The sequence below is a fragment of the Seriola aureovittata genome, chromosome 15 (genome assembly GCF_021018895.1).
Source record: "Seriola aureovittata isolate HTS-2021-v1 ecotype China chromosome 15, ASM2101889v1, whole genome shotgun sequence".
Classification (NCBI taxonomy): domain Eukaryota; kingdom Metazoa; phylum Chordata; class Actinopteri; order Carangiformes; family Carangidae; genus Seriola; species Seriola aureovittata.
Genome location: NC_079378.1, coordinates 7,850,595 through 7,867,988, shown reverse-complemented (window position 1 = coordinate 7,867,988; position 17,394 = coordinate 7,850,595). Strand labels below are relative to the sequence as shown.

The window sequence follows — 17,394 nt, the reverse complement described above, 5'->3', positions numbered from 1 at the left end:
AATTTAATGTAAAATTATTCATAAAATAATAAGAAATGATGCTCAACTCAATGTACTTCAATCCACCTTAAGCTGCTGTTTTACATCCTGGCAGGACAACCAGTTAGAGTTCCTGGAGGATGACCTGTTCATCGACCTGCTGAACCTCAGTCATCTCTTCCTGCACGGCAATCGACTATGGAACCTTCGCCAGAACACTTTCCGTGGTCTGGGGGTCTTAGACCGCCTGCTCCTCCACCAAAACCGAATCCAGTGGGTTGACCGTCAGGCTTTCCATGACCTGCGCCGCCTCACCACCCTGTACCTGTTTAATAACTCCCTGACTGAGCTATCTGGTTCCAGTCTGACTCTACTGCCGGCCCTTGAGTACCTACGACTTAATGACAACCCCTGGGAGTGTGACTGCAAGGCCCTGTCGCTCTGGGATTGGCTGCGGAGGTTCAGAGGCTCCACCTCCACTCTGATGTGTGTTTCACCACCAGAGCTGGCGGGAAAGGATCTGAAAACACTGAAGAAGGAGGAACTGCCCAGTTGCTTGTCAGGCGAGGGTCATGCACACGGTGCCCCAGGTGGGGAGATGGATCATGGAGAGTCGTTGAACCACCTTAATCGTCACAGAAACCATCATAACCAGCATCAGCGGCCGTACTTGCCCCACGGGGACCAATACAGCTTGCCTTCACCCTCGCCCCTGCCACGGCCGCCTAAGGGAGGCCGAAGAAACTGTACCCGCCGGGGCCGCAAGGCAAAAGGGGGGCTCAATGAGGTGCAGATACTACGGGAGGGGGGTGACAAAGACTATACTCCAGATGAAGGTAAATATGACCTGTCTGCAACTGGAAGGAGGAAGAACAAGTGCACCCCCAGAACTTCTGTCGGCCCACCAAGTGGGGTCCAGAGAGCCAATAATAAAGCAGGGTCACACCTTGCAGATTATAGTCTCTGTTTCTCATCATCTCTGCTGCTGTCACTCATCTCTGTGATCCTACGCTGAGAGTGGAAATGGACACTTCTGTGCTGGTGATGCAACTCTATGATTCATTCTCCTGAAACACCCTGCCCTGGCTCTTTAAATAAGGCATGTGTGCATAACTGTGTGTACATGACTGTGTATAAAGAACATTATCAAATATCTATTGTCGAAGTATCCCTGAGGTATTAAGGCAGGGATCTTTACGAGTCATAATCAAACCATGGAAGTCAGGGAAAACTATTTAGCCCATTGCTTTGATGATGTCACCAAGGGAAACAACAGGAAAACTTTGCGTTCGTCTCCGTGGCATCGATTACTTCACCGAATTGATGTACTTATAAAAACTGTACAGTCCCACAAAATAACCAGCCAATGATTCTTTCGAATAATAGTGAGACAACACACAATAAGGATCAAAACAGTTCAAGGCTCAGTCTGTGTTTAGCCCTCGTGACACAATAGTACTTTCTCTGTGCACCCTCCATCTGTCGCTCACGCTGAGACAATGACACAGACATTCATATCTGTCACACTTCACACTCAGCAGCACCTTAAGATTCAGAGACAAACTACTGCAGTCACAAGTGGCAGTACAATGCGTCATCGTGAAGAGCTTCAGCAGTGAAAACAATAATTACTATACTGTACGTCCACTAATGAAGTGGTTTTACTTCCATGTTTCACGGCAGGGTTAACCCACTTTACTGCAAATCTGTATTCTCTGGAGTTGTGAGACATCTATATAACAATTCTTCAAACTATTCATGATAAAAGGTGTCCTCTGTCCTTGCCCTTGCATCCCATCAACTTAAAAGCCATTCAGAACTAACCAATCATTATATGAGCCAACCTGTCACAGCCAGTGCAAATGAGTGAGTGGAGTGAGCAAGTGAAAACTTATGTGTTACTGTTAGTATGAATGTGTGTCCACTAAAGAAACCACTAAAGCCATGCGGGTAGAATGAAGCTCGATAGCTAGAGTGCCTAATGAGAGCCAGTGGCCAATGAGGACAAACTGTGGAGGTAAGAGACAGTCTCATTCACTCTTCGACCTCATTGGCTACAAACAAGAGGCCCCAACGAGCCTGAAAGGTCAACTTATGCAGGCCATGGAAAAGCTGAGGCCTGAGCCTGGCTCACAAAACTTCTGATTCCCAGAAATTTTTATGCACTTTCCTCTCTAATGCTGTGGGGGTTAATGGAACAAATATTACCCTTCAAGCAGAGATGATTCAATCCAAATAGTGGCAGGAGGGTTTCACGTGTTGGAAAAAAAAAAAAAGGCCCTACAATCAGGGAAAGTACTGACGACCACCACAAGACTGCAATATTTCTCCTGCAACAGTCTCATCAATTGCTAAGACTGGAAAACAGACGCAGTTCAGAATCTGTGATGATGATCGTCACAGGGCAAAGGGACTGAAAAACTGCTACAGAACTTCTGTCTTTGTCCTCCCTTGTGTGTTTATTAGAGCGCTCGAAAACAGATGGACTTGACAAACTGCAAGCCCTGATTGGAGAGTTGAATTTTAATGCTGCTACGTCTGAGGACAGCGAATCCTAGAGTGCTTTGTGTGTCTCTGGATTCTTCTTTAGAAAATAGAAGAGAAGGACAAAGTGGACCGTGGGAAATTGCACCTGGAACCATGAACTGGAGATGTTGAAGCACACACGCCCCTAACAAAGTCTGATCACCTTGACAGCCTTCCTGTCCCACTGAAACCAACAAACCCCCGTCAGTCCAGGGCTTTCAGACCCCAGAGCAGAGCACCGCAGATCCTGTCCAGGCTTTGACTTCAGACCTGAACTATTTCAGAGTCCCTAACCCAAAGTTTCAAGTGCTCGATTACATGTACAGATACATACGGGCCATCCGGGTACCTTAACTAGCCAGTAATGCTAAAAGTCTCTTTATTTCTTATCACATTACAAAGGTATACATTCTATTTTAAAACAAGCTACCCATGAATGCAAAAGATGACCGAGCTAAAAAGCTAAAATTATGACATGCTGACAAAAAGCACAAAAATGTATTAGTATGGTTTGTAATATCTGATTTGGATGGGAATCCTGGAGCAGGGGCCACAGCGGTCCCCTGCCTGTGTGCGTTTCCCGCTGAGCCCCGTCTGACTATGGAAATGTTACAGAAGCCTGCCACTGGTGTGATTCTCCTGACATGTAGGATTAGAGACCCCTACTGGTGAATTTGTTTGTGCTGCTGTGAACCCAGAGGTGATGTAAATTGTGTCCGTTTATTCTTGTGAGAATGACTTTTTTTGTAAAAAGAAAAAGAAAAAAAAAAAAAGAGAAACTGACTCTCTGTTGTGTCTCAGTAGTTCCCTAAGTAAATAAACAGGGAGCTAAAGACTGGAAGTTTATTTTTTATTTAAAATGATTATTATCATTATTTTTTTTCCATTCTATCTTTTTTGTTTTGTTTTGCTGACTCATTCAAGATAAATGGTACACTGCACTGCCTGTCTCCTGCTCCTCCTTTCTCTTCCATCCTCCTATTCAGTCCTCTGTATTTCCCTCCCCCTTCTCCTCACCTCCCCTCCTTCCACCCTCCCTGTCTGTCTGCTTATTCTCTTCCTCACTCTGTACGTTCTTCGCTCCTGCCCCCCCCCCTCCTCCCTCCTATCTCCTTATTCTTTTCCTCTCCTCTCTTCCTTTGTGCAAGACAAAATGTTTTGTATGTGGTTATCAAGCAATGCCAGACTCAAAAGCTGTTTATAAATAACATTAAATGGAAAGTGTCCTCAAATGGCTGAGGTGGTCTGTGTTTGTTTGCCTCCCTTTGGTTAGTGCATATGCACATCTAGGTATGCGTTGTATGTGTATGTGGCTAATAGACAGACCTCCAAAATGAGCCCTGAGGCTGACTGATAAGGCCATGAAAAGAAAGAGAAATGGTCAAAAAGTAAAACAGGTAATGGAATTAGTATGTACATTCATCTACTGTTGGGAGGGAAACATACCCACATTTAACCAGGATATATTCTGGCCTCTTTCATGTCCTAGTTTCACTCATATACTCAGCAGCCTCATATAAAATATGCATCAGAATGACTGTAAGCACACGCGCACACACACACACACACACACACACACACACACACACACACACACACACACACACACACACACACACACACACACACACACACACACACACACACACACACACACACACACACACACACACACACACACACACACACACACACATACACACACCTGTCGAGCTGTATTAGCTGTGATGGTGTGAGGGAGGCGTCTTATGTCAGGTCAAGGTGAGGTCAAACAGAGAGCTAGCATGTGCCACGTCTACCTTGATTGTTTGCACGGAGTTCATATTCATGCACATGTGTGTTTGTGCGTGGCACCGAATCGTTCTAGGCCTATGAGTGTTTGTGTACTATATGTGCGTGTCCACCGGTGTACAAAGTACGCCCAGTGTCACGGCAGATCCTGCCTGACAGCCGGCTAGGGCAAGAGGAAAGGTGTGCCTCTGAGAGACAGTATCACTGCTCTGTTTGTAAAACAAAGCTGACAATTGGGAGAGAGGGAGAGAAAAGGGAATGAGTAAAGCACAAGGATTTAAAGGCAGAGGGGTGGAGATATCTACGAAAGAAATCCATGAAGTAGTTATCAGTACCAAGCAGACCAGCAGCCAGTATACCATGGGTGGCTGCAGCATCTGCTACGGGTTCAGTCAATCACGTGTGTCCTGAACGAAGCCTGGCCTGCAGTTTGAATGTGTTCATCCATCTATAGGAACTGTGCACTGACGATCAGAATTTAAATTAGAGCACAGAGCTTCTATTTCAACAAGTTTAGTGAGATTTATGAAACATGAATCTGCTTCCAGAACAGAAGTCACATGAGTAAAGGCACATTAATTATGAAGGGATTTAAAATAAAAGGTATATAACCATAAAGAATGACTGGTGAGGCCAAGGGAGGAGGAGGGAAGGAACAAACAAAGGAGCAAGGTAATGAGAAAAGAAGAAAGGGAGAATGAAAAGTAATAAAAAGGAAGCAAGATTAAAGATGCAACAATAAAGCGAAAGATGAAGCCGGAGAGGATTCATTCAGTAAAAACAGAAAAATGAATGAACATATTGCTGAAGGAAGAAAGACGCAGAGGGGTGGTAAATATCAAAGGGAGAAAGGTCAGAACAAAGAAAGGAAATGTCAGAAATGTGATGGATCTGAAGAAAAAATTATGGACAAAGAAAATAAAGTATATGAGGAGGGACAGCTCAGAAAAAAAGGGGAAAGAAAATTGAGGAGAGAAGCAAGGAAGGGAACAATTAACGATAAATGACAGAAGGAAAGGGGGATGGATGAAATTCAGGAAAAGGGAGAGAGCAGAGAGAAAAGAAAGGAAAAAGTCAAGAAGGAAATGTGATAGAAGGCAAAGAGAGACTATATAAAAATGCAGTTAAGGTCAATCACAGCAAAGCAATAAGTTAAAGAAAAGAAAGAATTGAGGGAGAAAGTAAAGTAGTGAGGACGAGGAAGAGTTGTGGAGAGAGGGACACACAGGGAAAGAGAGAAATCATCCATAGAGACGCATGTATGCAGGCTTTATGATCAAACAGAAGCACTGCTCATCCACTAGTTCAGTCCCTAAGCTGAGGATCTGAAATGGCCGCATGTGAATATTTATATATGCCTATGTTCCTTCCAAAGGCAAAGAGGCCAGGCAAAATTGATTTCTCTGTGTGAATCCCTGTAGAGTTGAGACTCAGCAAAAGACAAGCAGAAAAGAGCAGGGGAAGGTGAAAAAGAAAGAAATAAAGCACCACTAGAATGAACAGTCAGAGATTTTGTGAAACGAGCGGAAAACTAAGAAATGGGACAAACCTTCAGCGAAATGCAAATGCGTGATGTTTCCACCAAATTGATGCATACACCATTTGTCTTGCAGAATGCAAGCAGAATTCCCTCTGCGTGATTTGATTTTCTTTCCCATCACCATCCAAGCGCGGGGCATCTATCACGCACCAGCTCACATGCCTTACAGTACCTTCCTGAGAGCACCATTTAACACCAGCCGTCTTTCTGCTGCCATAACTCCATCAGGCTACATTACACTCATTATAGGCAGATATCTGATTCTAATTAGGAAAAAGGTCAAAGTGTGGAGCCATAATGGAGCCAATGAGGATGTGCAGCCATGAAACCACCAGCCCATACTTTGCTAGATCCGACTTGATCTGTCAGAAAAACGTAATGCTCCTCTGTTTCAACTTAAAACTTTCATAACATTCACTCATACTTTCACGTTTCCTGTTTTTACTTCATTTTAGCCCGAACCCACCATACTGAGTGGTTTCAATGTTCAATATTATTGTCACTTGACAAGTCCACAGTATCACACTTTTAAAGGGGAACAAAAGTTAATGTGCACATGAACAAAAAGGGGAACAGTGAGCCACAGCTGGAGACCTTTTCAATCTTAAAGCAGCAGAGTCTTACAACAAAGAAAACTGAGCAATGACATTTGAATATGTAGCTGATGTCTTCATCATCTGTTGTGCGTGCTGGGCGAATCAAATGCATGCCAGTGTGTTTCCATCAGCGTTCGAGTCTTGCTGCAGCTTTATTAAACGTTTCATCATCTGGGATTAAATAAGTGAACTCTCTGTATCTGCACTGTAACACACAGGCCTATGTTGTCTCAACAATAACAATATTTGTGTTTCTAACTACAATTTTAATGCACTGTTCCCTAAACCAAACAATCTTGAAACAGATGTCTAGATTAATTCAAACACATCTAACAGTGACAGCTGTCAGGCATTACTGTCACCATGTTGATTCCCTTCTGAGAGCTGAATAACACTGACAAACCATGACTGAGACAGAGGGGTGCTTGTTTATCTGTGGGTGTATTTGTGGGTGTAAATAATAAATAATGTGGTAAGTAAAACAAAGAAAGCGTTGGCCCAAATGTATTTTGGACCAAACATAACTTAAGCGTCTACAGCTACACTAGTGGCTCTGTGAGACTGTACTTAAAAAGGAGCTATATATAAAGTATATAAGTTTAAAACATTAAAAAATTATCTGAAATTTATCTGAAATTATCAACCGAATGTGAAGAAAGAACAGTTTTGTGGCAATAAATGGTGCAAGAATTAATTTTAAGATACGATTTAAGAGGTGATTTAAAAGATGTCACTGAATCTGCAGCTTCAGATCCTCAGGCATGCAGGGAGTTGCAGAGCTGAGGACCCCCAACTGTAAAAGCCCAGTCACCTTTAGTCTTGAGTCTGTTGCAGAGCTCTGCCTGAGGACCTGAAGCTTCGCTCTGGCTCATAGGGGAACAACAATTCAGCAATGTAGCTGGGAGCTGAACCATGAAGTGCTTTAAAGGTGATCAGTAAAATCTTAAAATCACTGCTAAAACTGACTAGTAACCAGTAAAGAGAGGCTAAAACGTGGGTGCTATAATCGGGTGTTCTAGTCTAAGTTCAAAGACAAGCAGCTGGACTTTGTACTAGCTGTAGCGTCCAGTCTGCCCTCAGTCGAACATGAGCAGATGAAGAAGTAGCGCTGTCCAGAGGGTAAGAAACCATGTTGACTAGCAAAGAAAAGTGATAGAAAAGTGATAGAAACAGAAGGAAATAAGAGTGGCATTTCTTTCCACTGCTGGAGACAGCTCTTAGCGAGTAAAGGAATGATGTTTGATGCTCACAACGTTTCTTCTAGACTGGTAAGTAAACATCTATTAATGCTAACGTTAGCTGTGTAACAACAGCAAGACTTACAAAAACCTGGCAGCAACCTATGCTCACAATGACAATACTACTACCAGTAATGTTTACCATGTTTACTACCTTCTTCTTTAGTGTGTTGACATTTGTTAATTAGCACTATGCATAAAGTGCATCTGAGGCTGATAGGACTTGTTATGTGAGCAAATATTAGACAGATTAAAAGTTTGACCTGCTGGTTATGCAAGAGGAAAAGTTAAGGGATCAGCAAAAGTTGTTACAATTCATGAATGTCTAAACAAAATTTCGAGGCAATCCATCAAAAAACTGTCAAGACATTTCATTCAAACCCCTGAATGTCAACCTCATGTTTAAACTACAGGAAAAGTCAGCCAATAGTTGTTGCGATATTTGAATCTGGACCAAAGCGGTTGCCCGACTCACAATCGATCAATTCAATGTGATGCCGTACACTCTAAGCCCCTCCCACTAAAAAACATCACTAAGCAGTATAAAAAGACTTTCTGCATTTTTTCCTACTTTTCCCTGAAGAAGAAAAAAAAGAAGATAGGAACATCATCCAGAGCTCACACACTAATGGGGTCCTATCTATTATTTCTGAGTGCTCTGCTGTGCTGGGTGGTTTGAAACCATTCCTACAGGAGACAGCATCTCACTTTTAGTCCTCCACCTGTCATCTAGATGCTGTCCCAACTTATTTCGTACACCATAAGTCTTTCTATATTATTAATTATTTGCTGCTTTTTGGCAGCGAGTCATTCTCTTTTTAGTTTTTATGATGCTAAGGTTCACCTGCTGCATTGATAAAAAAACTTTGATCTTGTCACAATGTCCCAAATTGAGAACTCACATTCCTATCAAATTATTGCACTTGCCACCTGCGATGAATGCTAAAGGACTTTTGCTTTGGTAAGGTCAGTTCTGCCATCTTCACTACTCACTCAGACTGAGAAGGCAAGATGCCTTTCTTACAGTACGAGATAGACTGGCTCCACTACTTGAAGTCACCAGGATCCGAAAGGAGCTCCTTAAAAGTAGGAAGTATTAATGTAATCTAATCATTTATGAATCTGTATCAATCTTACTAACGACCACATTCACAGTCCAACTGGACTTGTTTTAGGACTGCCAGATGGTGTTTTTCAGAAATGTTGAGTTTTAACTCTCATATTTTTCTGTTTCTAGATTGAGAACTTCTTAACTTTTGAAAAGATCTGATTGATCACACAGATTTCCGAAAATGTCATTGTAACTTCAAGTTGTATGACATGATATTAAAAAGGCATCCATGAGGCTGTATGACTCTGAATGGTGGGTAATTATCAATTACAACAGGATTTGTCTTTTTAAACTGGTGAAGAAAACATTACAAGACAAACATGAACACATATGGGTGTCACACATTCAACACACTATACACAGTCAACTCACACTGAGTCCTGTGAATATAGAATATGTGCAGAGTTTAGTTTAGATATTTGATGTCTTCACACTGACCTCATCACATTCTGCAATCTCACACAAAGCTCAGCTCAGCAGAGAAGCCACAGTGATGATAAACTTCATCGAAAACCACATTACAGTAGATACAGAGCCCAACAACAGATATTATGCGGATACCATGTGGCTAATCCCCAAAAGAACACCTCCAACCAGTGCAGGGAAGATAATACTTAGTGCACCGATATGGATAAATCTAAATCCAGAAATTCACCTGATATGCAGCAGCAGGCTGAAACACACTCCCTGGTCATACAGTAATTATTCACCTACCATAAGCTTATTAGAAAAATCAAACATTCATGGCTTGAATCAAATGATGATAAGCAGTATGATCATCAACAGAGGAAAACAAGCTTAACGGTGACACTAAGTGCGGCCGCAGCAGCAGCATAAACCATAGAAGAGAAGCAGTTAAAATGCAATTATGAAATGAAGAATAGTAAACCAACATGTCACATAACCCCATTAAGATGAGATCAAATTTTCAAATATTTGGCTGAATATGAAGTCTGTGGAGAAAATGTTAATGTGACTACTTATCCTTTGTGTGACAAAAGACATTAGGGAAATAATGTGAATGTGCTGCGTACAAGACAACAGTCATGTTTACATCTCAGAAGCTGTAACGGAGACTCAAGGTTGTTGTAAGGCAATAGGAAATCCCTTAAACAACAGTAACAACCTGTAGTGTTAAGTTCACGGTACTCAAGCATCATATTTCACCACTTGTAAATATACAGTATGATAGAATCATAAAACAACAACCAAATGAAAAGACAAATAAGATCAGCCACAACAACAAAGTAATTCAAAATGAATACAAATGCAAATAACGCACACTGATAGCAAACACCAAGATATCACCCATAACACCCACACAACAGATAAACACAAAAGCACAAACAATAATGGATTTCAGATAGATATAATACATATTTGAAAATTTAAAGACAAAAACAATCAAATGTAACTATAAGCAAACATTTGTGAGAAGGAAAGACACATATTTTACAGGATTAAATTTGTCAGTTCTCTCTGTTGGACAAACTGTGTAATGGTAACACCATTTACCTCTGAACCATCTTTCACATTTCTATACTGTAATTTCATGTTACTTGCTAACATATACTGATGCCAAATAAACTGCTACATACACTGCATTTATATAGCGAGCTTTCATCCAAAACATCTTGCAATTTGCCTCTCATCCACACAAACAAACTCACCCATGGAGGAAAGCCACCATTCAAAGCACTAACCTAAGCAATGGGAGCAATTAAGATTCATTGTCTTGCTCAGAGACACTTTCACATGTGAAGGCCAGGATCAAACTGCCATCCTGTCCATTAGTGGATCACACAGCTGCCCCATTATATCTTTAATTAGCTAAAATTGTCGAGATGTAACGTCAACATGTATGACACAAACATCATGGGACAAAAAACAAAACAGCCAGCAGTATTGGCAGCCATATTTCCAAGCTCACAAACACAGACTGAACAGATCCCCTGACATCCACTCATGATATGCATATTAGCACAAACAGAGGACACCTACCATTGTGAAGTGAAGAAGCGACCCCCGGTATCTCAGCGGCGTGCAAGCATTCAAGCTGGAGACAGGACAGGAAACTGAGCCTTCATCTTGATGCTGATAGCGGATATGACCAATGTCCAACAAGGTGAGTCACAGCAGCAGGGAGTGGTCCCACACAGGATTTTTCCGTCCACAAAAACATCCTGCAACAACACGATGAGGCTGTTGGCAGGTGATCCTCTTTATAAAAATGTTACATGAGCAATAGGATCCATGGATGGATTACTGAAAGGGCCTACAGCGGGCACAGGCCCAGAGAGGTCAGGGGGCTCCTGGGCCTGAGCCTCTGTGTGAGGGGACTGTTAAAATTTCTTGTTTGGAAGTCACAGAGTTCAGTGAAAGACCACAGAACAACAAAGGGATGAAAAACCATCCTAAAGAAAGGCAAAACGAGCACAAAGATACACAGCACAACTAGATGGGACACATTTTTGTGTCTCTTTCAGTCTGGGGGGGGGGTCTTGTGTCTAAATGGTGGCTGGTGTAGAGGCTTTTACCTGTCTGTGCCCATGGGCCCCATCTCCTCATAATCCATCCATAGCTAGCAGCTAGTGTTTGGAGCAGAGTTTGCAGATGGCGGCAACAACACAGCAGGACAGGGCAGAGCACAGGTGGTTCATATACACCACCTTACTGCTAAGTCAGAGTCCACCAAGTGGGCTACAGTGTGACTCGTAACAGCACACAGCAGTTGTTGCTGTAAACGATATAAATGGTTAATTGTGTTTATATCGGAGGAAAAGCAATTGTACACTCACTTACACTATTAATATCTTGAGGAACTGTAAGAGGTGAAAGCTTTGATTGACGGACGTCGACTTCACGGGCTAAAACGATAACTCTCACTGTCAAATAAAACCAGCTGTAGCTAATTAATGTCCCAAGAAAACTATGAGAAAAAAACATGGCGGATATATTCGGTCAAAGATTGTTCCATGAAAGAGACACACCACTCTTTATCACTTTGATAAATGGGTGAACATAGTTTTGAGATTCAAAAACAGGGACAGAGTGGTGAGTCGCAAACTCAATAAACGATCTAGGTGGAGTCTGTATTATGGGAATTAAAATCTTAAACACATAGTATTTTTTTTATCTTATACGAATGAATGTATGAAATATAAATATTTACATTTTCTTTCTAGTCTACCGGAGGCAGTAACGTTAGTTATAAAAGAAATTTGTGGCTGACCTGGCTGTAAAATCCCCACTACAGTTGTTCCAGCCTCTGACTTTAAGTTAAGCCATTAGTTAAACATTCTCATGTTTGATGATTGATTAATCAATTATATTATTAGGAATATGCCAAAAAGCAAAGGCAAAAATGTGAAATAAACTTGTAAATACATTTTGTAAATAAATTGACATATTTCACATTATATTTTTTGCATATTTTCTAAGCAAAATCTTACCCAAGTTACCACCGATAGAGTAAAAAGAATATAAATATAAAGAAATTATATCTACAGTGTTTTTTCTCCAACAGAACACTAGCTAAAGTTAGTCAGAGGCTGACTTTTATCCAACTAAGTGACACCCTACACTGAATAAACTATTAGTAATAATATGCTACAATACCAGTAGTATAGTTCTAGTAGTATGTTTTACCTTGTAGATCACCAGGTCTTTAGTTCATAGAAAATAATTGCAATTAAATGCAGGGCTGGTCAGGTAAATTGTGATCAGATTTTTTTCCCTCAAACACTTCAGTCCTACCTGAACTAGAGAGAAGACTTGATTGTATTTACAACATCTTCAGCACATTGTGAACAGCAGACAGAGGGGTAATGATCGTTTGGTTGCAGAAGGCAAATGCACCATATGGCCAGCAACAATACAAAGCTCTGAGTCCACTCCTCTGAAGGTTATGAATGATTATGAATCTGCTGTCAGCAGACACAGGGTGATGTTCAGTTTTAGTCCTCACAGTGCAAGGTTCAGTACTGTACCACACCACCGTGATCAACTCTGTCATGAACTTGGCAGATGTTACTAGTCTCATACCGTCTCATACGGTACATAGTGACATAAATTCATTGATAATATGGGGAAAAAGGACTGCAGGAGAGCGGAGTAAACAGAATGACTATAAGTTTATATTCGCGTGTAGCAGCTTCAGCACAGCTGCTAACAGTTGAGAGTTGTGAGTATCTCAAAGTGCAGTAACAGGGTCAATCATGCCTCAGAGCACACAATGCTGAGGCTGTCCTTAAAGACAAGAAAGTCTTTCGTCTGGCCACAGACGCTGGATCATGTTCAGCTGTAATCCTCTAAGACAGTAGTGCAGGTTTCAACTCTGTGTTGCACCATTTTGGTCACTCACACAGCATCTTTCTAATTGATTAATAACTTATTGTGCCTTACACAAATCACATGTGCTGATTGAGAGTAAATTCTGGGCCAAAATAATGTTTTTTAAGAATACGTTACGTCATTATTTTCTGCAGTGTCTCTGCCATCCTCTACCAGCTTTTGGTGTACAGGAATTTCATCATGTCACACACTTTGTAGTTTGTACTCTATGACTAACTACAGATTGACATGGTTTTACATAATCTACTGTAAAGAGTGTCGGAGCAGGCTGAGATCATTACATGAGTGACATTTCTAATACCTGTGTGCCTGCAGATATCTGAGCATGTAGTCATTTTGAACAAATTCACTCCACAAAGAAAGACGGACATATTATTTTAGAATATCGTGAATTATATTTGAAGAATTGGAAGCATCGTATTTTACGATTTTCAACATTGTGCATAGCAATATAACTGGTGTAAAATGTGTGCAATGTTGTAGGATGAGGAGTGGCTGGGCATTGCGTTGTTCAGAGGGAGAAAATGGAGCAGTCCTCTGGAGTAGTAGTTGATATTCTCAGGAATGCTTTCAGTCTGTTCCCTTATTAATTAAATCCTGAGCATTTGGAAAATTAAAACCACATAAAGGGAGAGGGAGAGAACAATGGCCTACGTGTACCTGTCTTGCACCTGGCTGGCTTGAGCTTTGTGTGTGTGTGTGTGTTCTGGTGGCAGGAAAAACAGTCAGGAGGAGGGAAGAAGGGAGAGAGCAGGGTGGGAGCAGGACTCTGGGAAATAAAGGAAAAACAAAGGAGCTTCTTGTCATTCTTGTCCTTATCTTCTCCTCTTCATAACCTCACCCTGTTTATCTGACTTCTTTTGCAGATTCCCTGATCCATCATGGTTTAATCTGTTTTTATGAGCCTGTCTAAGCCTTGTGTGTCCCAGACACTTTAAAGCCTGTGTGTGTGTGTGTGTGTGTGTGTGTGTGTGTGTGTGTGTGTGTGTGTGTGTGTGTGTGTGTGTGTGTGTGTGTGTGTGTGTGTGTGTGTGTGTGTGTGTGTGGCAGGGGGCAGGTTACGACTTGCAGTTGGTCCTTAGAGACTGGGGCTGATGTGGCATTCATGGAAATCCTCAAGGTAGGAATATTACAGACAACATGTTGCCATGGTATTTATTGACAAATCCTGTGCAGGGATGGTTGCCACGGTATTTATCATCATTACAGATAAGATTTTTGTTGGTGGGCAGCTTATTTGTAGACCAGCAGAAAGTAGTTTCGGAGCTGGTGGATGTAAGCGAGCATAACAAAACTCATCAGAGACGTCATTAAAACCAATCAGCGCTGGCTACAATACACATATGCTGTATGCATGTGTGTCTTTGCAGGAGAAACACAATGTTTCCTGATTACGCAACGTCTGCATTTGTTTTATTATTCTTTTTCTATCCCTTTAAAAGTTCCACTGAAATGAAAATCGTGAGAGAGATCTGGCCAAGGGGGGCAGAATAAAACAGTGTTACAACACACCAGAGAGCACAGAGAATAATGTATCCGCTCCAAGTACAAGCTTGGACTGAGAGTTTTAGGTGAAGTTATTCCTTAAAAGACTGACTTGAGTAATCAGCTTGGATGATTTCAGGTCCTTCTGTGCTCCGTTCCAGATCAAGGAGAAGCATCTTTAACCCATTAAACATCTCCGACCTGCCAGTGGGTCCATCAGTATAAACCCAGAGAATTTGATTTTAAATTCTAGTGGAGACCCCAAATTTTCCCCAAAATATAAAGTGACAAGTTGAAATAGTACTGCAATAAAAAAGTTTTGAGTTTGAATATATAATAAGTGCAAACATATACAGCTTCAGTTACCAGATGGCACAAGAATATAGATGAAATTGTCAGATCATGTGGAATAATCAGAAGCAGCTAACAGGATCACATGCAGGGTAAAGAAGCTGGCAGACAAAGGCATGAAGCAACACTGACAATCTGCCAAGGAGGGAGTGAAACTGGGCCAGTATAAGCTGTGGGAAACTCATAGGGAATGGGGAACAGGTGATCAGGACTGGGGAGAAAGTCCAAGGGCATTTGGTGGACAGGTGGCATGGACACGTAAAAGGCCCCCGACTCCTCTTGTACAGGACTCCAAGATTGAAAGTCTCTTTAAGGTCGTGTTTTATCTCCCTGTGGTCGTTCTCTGTTTGTTTGTGATCATTTTGCGTCTTTTAATTGAGCTCTGTGACTTTCGAACAAGTAATATTATCCGTCACTTCATACAAGCGGTTCAGCGGTTGTCGGGAGTGGTTTCTAACCACTGGGTAAAGTTAACCATTGTCACAGATTAGATCAGTTTTCGACTGAGTGATTTTTTTGCGTGAAAACATGTCGTGTTGGTTCAGAAAAAAAAATAACTCTAGGGTATTAATTCATGGAAAATCTGACTTTTTTTGTCAAGTCATTCAAGTTCTTATAACGAAGCTGAACTTGAATTCAACCTGAGTTCAAACAGGCAGAGGCAGAAGCTGCAGGAGGCCCCTTGTAGTTTAAGCTCCCTGTGTTCTTGCTCCTAAAATACAGACAGTAGTGTTCATATGAGTCTGAATGTGCCTCATGCACGGCTGCTGTCATAACACGATTCAACTTTCTTTATTGTTTGCAAAAGACTGACTGAATTCTAAAGAATGAATTCTCTAGAAATGGAAAGAAACTACCCATATGTTGTTGGTTCATGATATACACAAGAAAGCTATGAATTGCTTATACTTTACTGAAAAAAAAAAAAGCTCCCTGAAAAAAAAAATGTTTCAACACTCATTGTCACTCACTGTTTCTCGCTAAAGCTTTTCTGAGCTCCCCGTCCGAGAGCCCATGAATATCTGAAGAAAAGCGATGGAATTGAAATCTTTTTTTTTTTTTTTTTTTCTCTTTTTACTGGACAGAAAAGCTGTCAGCAGATTATGTGGGAGGACAGAGAGTTGACAAGATTTGTCAGTTTTCAATCTCCTCCTCCCTCCCTCCTGCTCTCACACATAAGCACACACACACACACACACACACACACACACACACACACATACACTCAGACACATGCAAGCAGGGAAAGCCCATCACCCTTACAAGCTCTAACCAAATAAATAAGAAAGGCGCTAAGGAGGAGGTAAGGATAGTAAGGATAAACATGCTGATTTACACGTATTACACTCGATTTGCTTCTTCTTCTCTGCTCATTATCCCTGCCTTACTTGCTGCTTTTCTTTGCCTTCATCAAACCCTCTCTGCTTCTCATTTTCTCCATCATTCTGTCTAGTTTTGTCTCACTCACCCACTCTCTTACTCTGTCACCTCTCCTTATGTCTCACATCTCAGCACCCCCCCCACCCCCCCACCGTCCTGCCAGATGCCTATGATTCACATTCTAAGTGTTTATAACTCCTGCTGTTCCTCTCTTTCCTCCCATCCTCATACTCTTACCTCATCCTTAGTTTTTCTCTTTCAGCCTCCTCCCTCCCTGACTCCCCATTCCTTTCCTCTCCTCATTTCTTCCTCTTCTTGTTGTTGTTCTTCTCCCACCGTTTCCTCCCTCCTCCTGTGCCTCTTTAGATAACTGTCTTCGCTGCTGACACTTTCATCACTGTAAGACCAATGGAGACGGAGGAGGGCACAACACCCATCCATGTCACCCTGTCACTCCTCCTTCATCCCTCTGTGCGGATTCCTCCCATCTTTTCTTCTGCAGCAGCTTTCTGAGATCCATCACTTCCTTCGTCCTTGTCAATCACCTCCTCCCTTCTCTGTCGCTCTTTGAGACTTTCTCTCCGTTCTGCTGTGACAAAGTTGCTCCAGTGGTGCCCTCAATAGTTGTTATATATTGTATGTGTCACAGTGGTAGACCAAAACAAATAAGACTTAGCGTCGTCTGACAACATAGAGCTATATAATGCATAATCATGAAAGATTTCTGCAGCAATGATGCATTTGTGTGCTCAGCTCTAATCTTCTCCTTTTCACATCTTTCATCCTTCCATGGGAAGCAACGATGGCTAAAAACTGTGGTTAAAGTTATGGTTATCTTGATGAAATACAACACACAAGTTCAAGTTTTGGCAAAAACAGATTTCTACCTAATCCGAGGCAGCTTTCCAGGCAGAGAAAGAACAGGAAACGAACTTTAGTGAAAAACTTCAGAATTCTGAAAGTTGCATAGTGAGTGAGGTGAGTTACCAACACTTCTCCCCATAGTTTAAACTTACGTGTCAGTATTAGTAAAACCGATTATTA

The 17,394-nt window shown here is 41.6% G+C and overlaps 1 protein-coding gene across 1 annotated transcript in view; it reads left to right on the top strand.

Annotated features, from left to right (window-relative positions):
- The window catches only part of LOC130183018 (reticulon-4 receptor-like 1), an 80,049-nt gene extending 77,731 nt beyond the window's left edge, over positions 1-2,318 (top strand). The window contains exon 3 of the mRNA XM_056398323.1: positions 95-2,318. Within this exon, the coding sequence (XP_056254298.1) occupies positions 95-994 (900 nt within the window). The 3' untranslated portion in view covers positions 995-2,318. The remainder of the gene's footprint in view (positions 1-94) is intronic.
- The last annotated feature ends 15,076 nt before the right edge of the window (positions 2,319-17,394 follow it).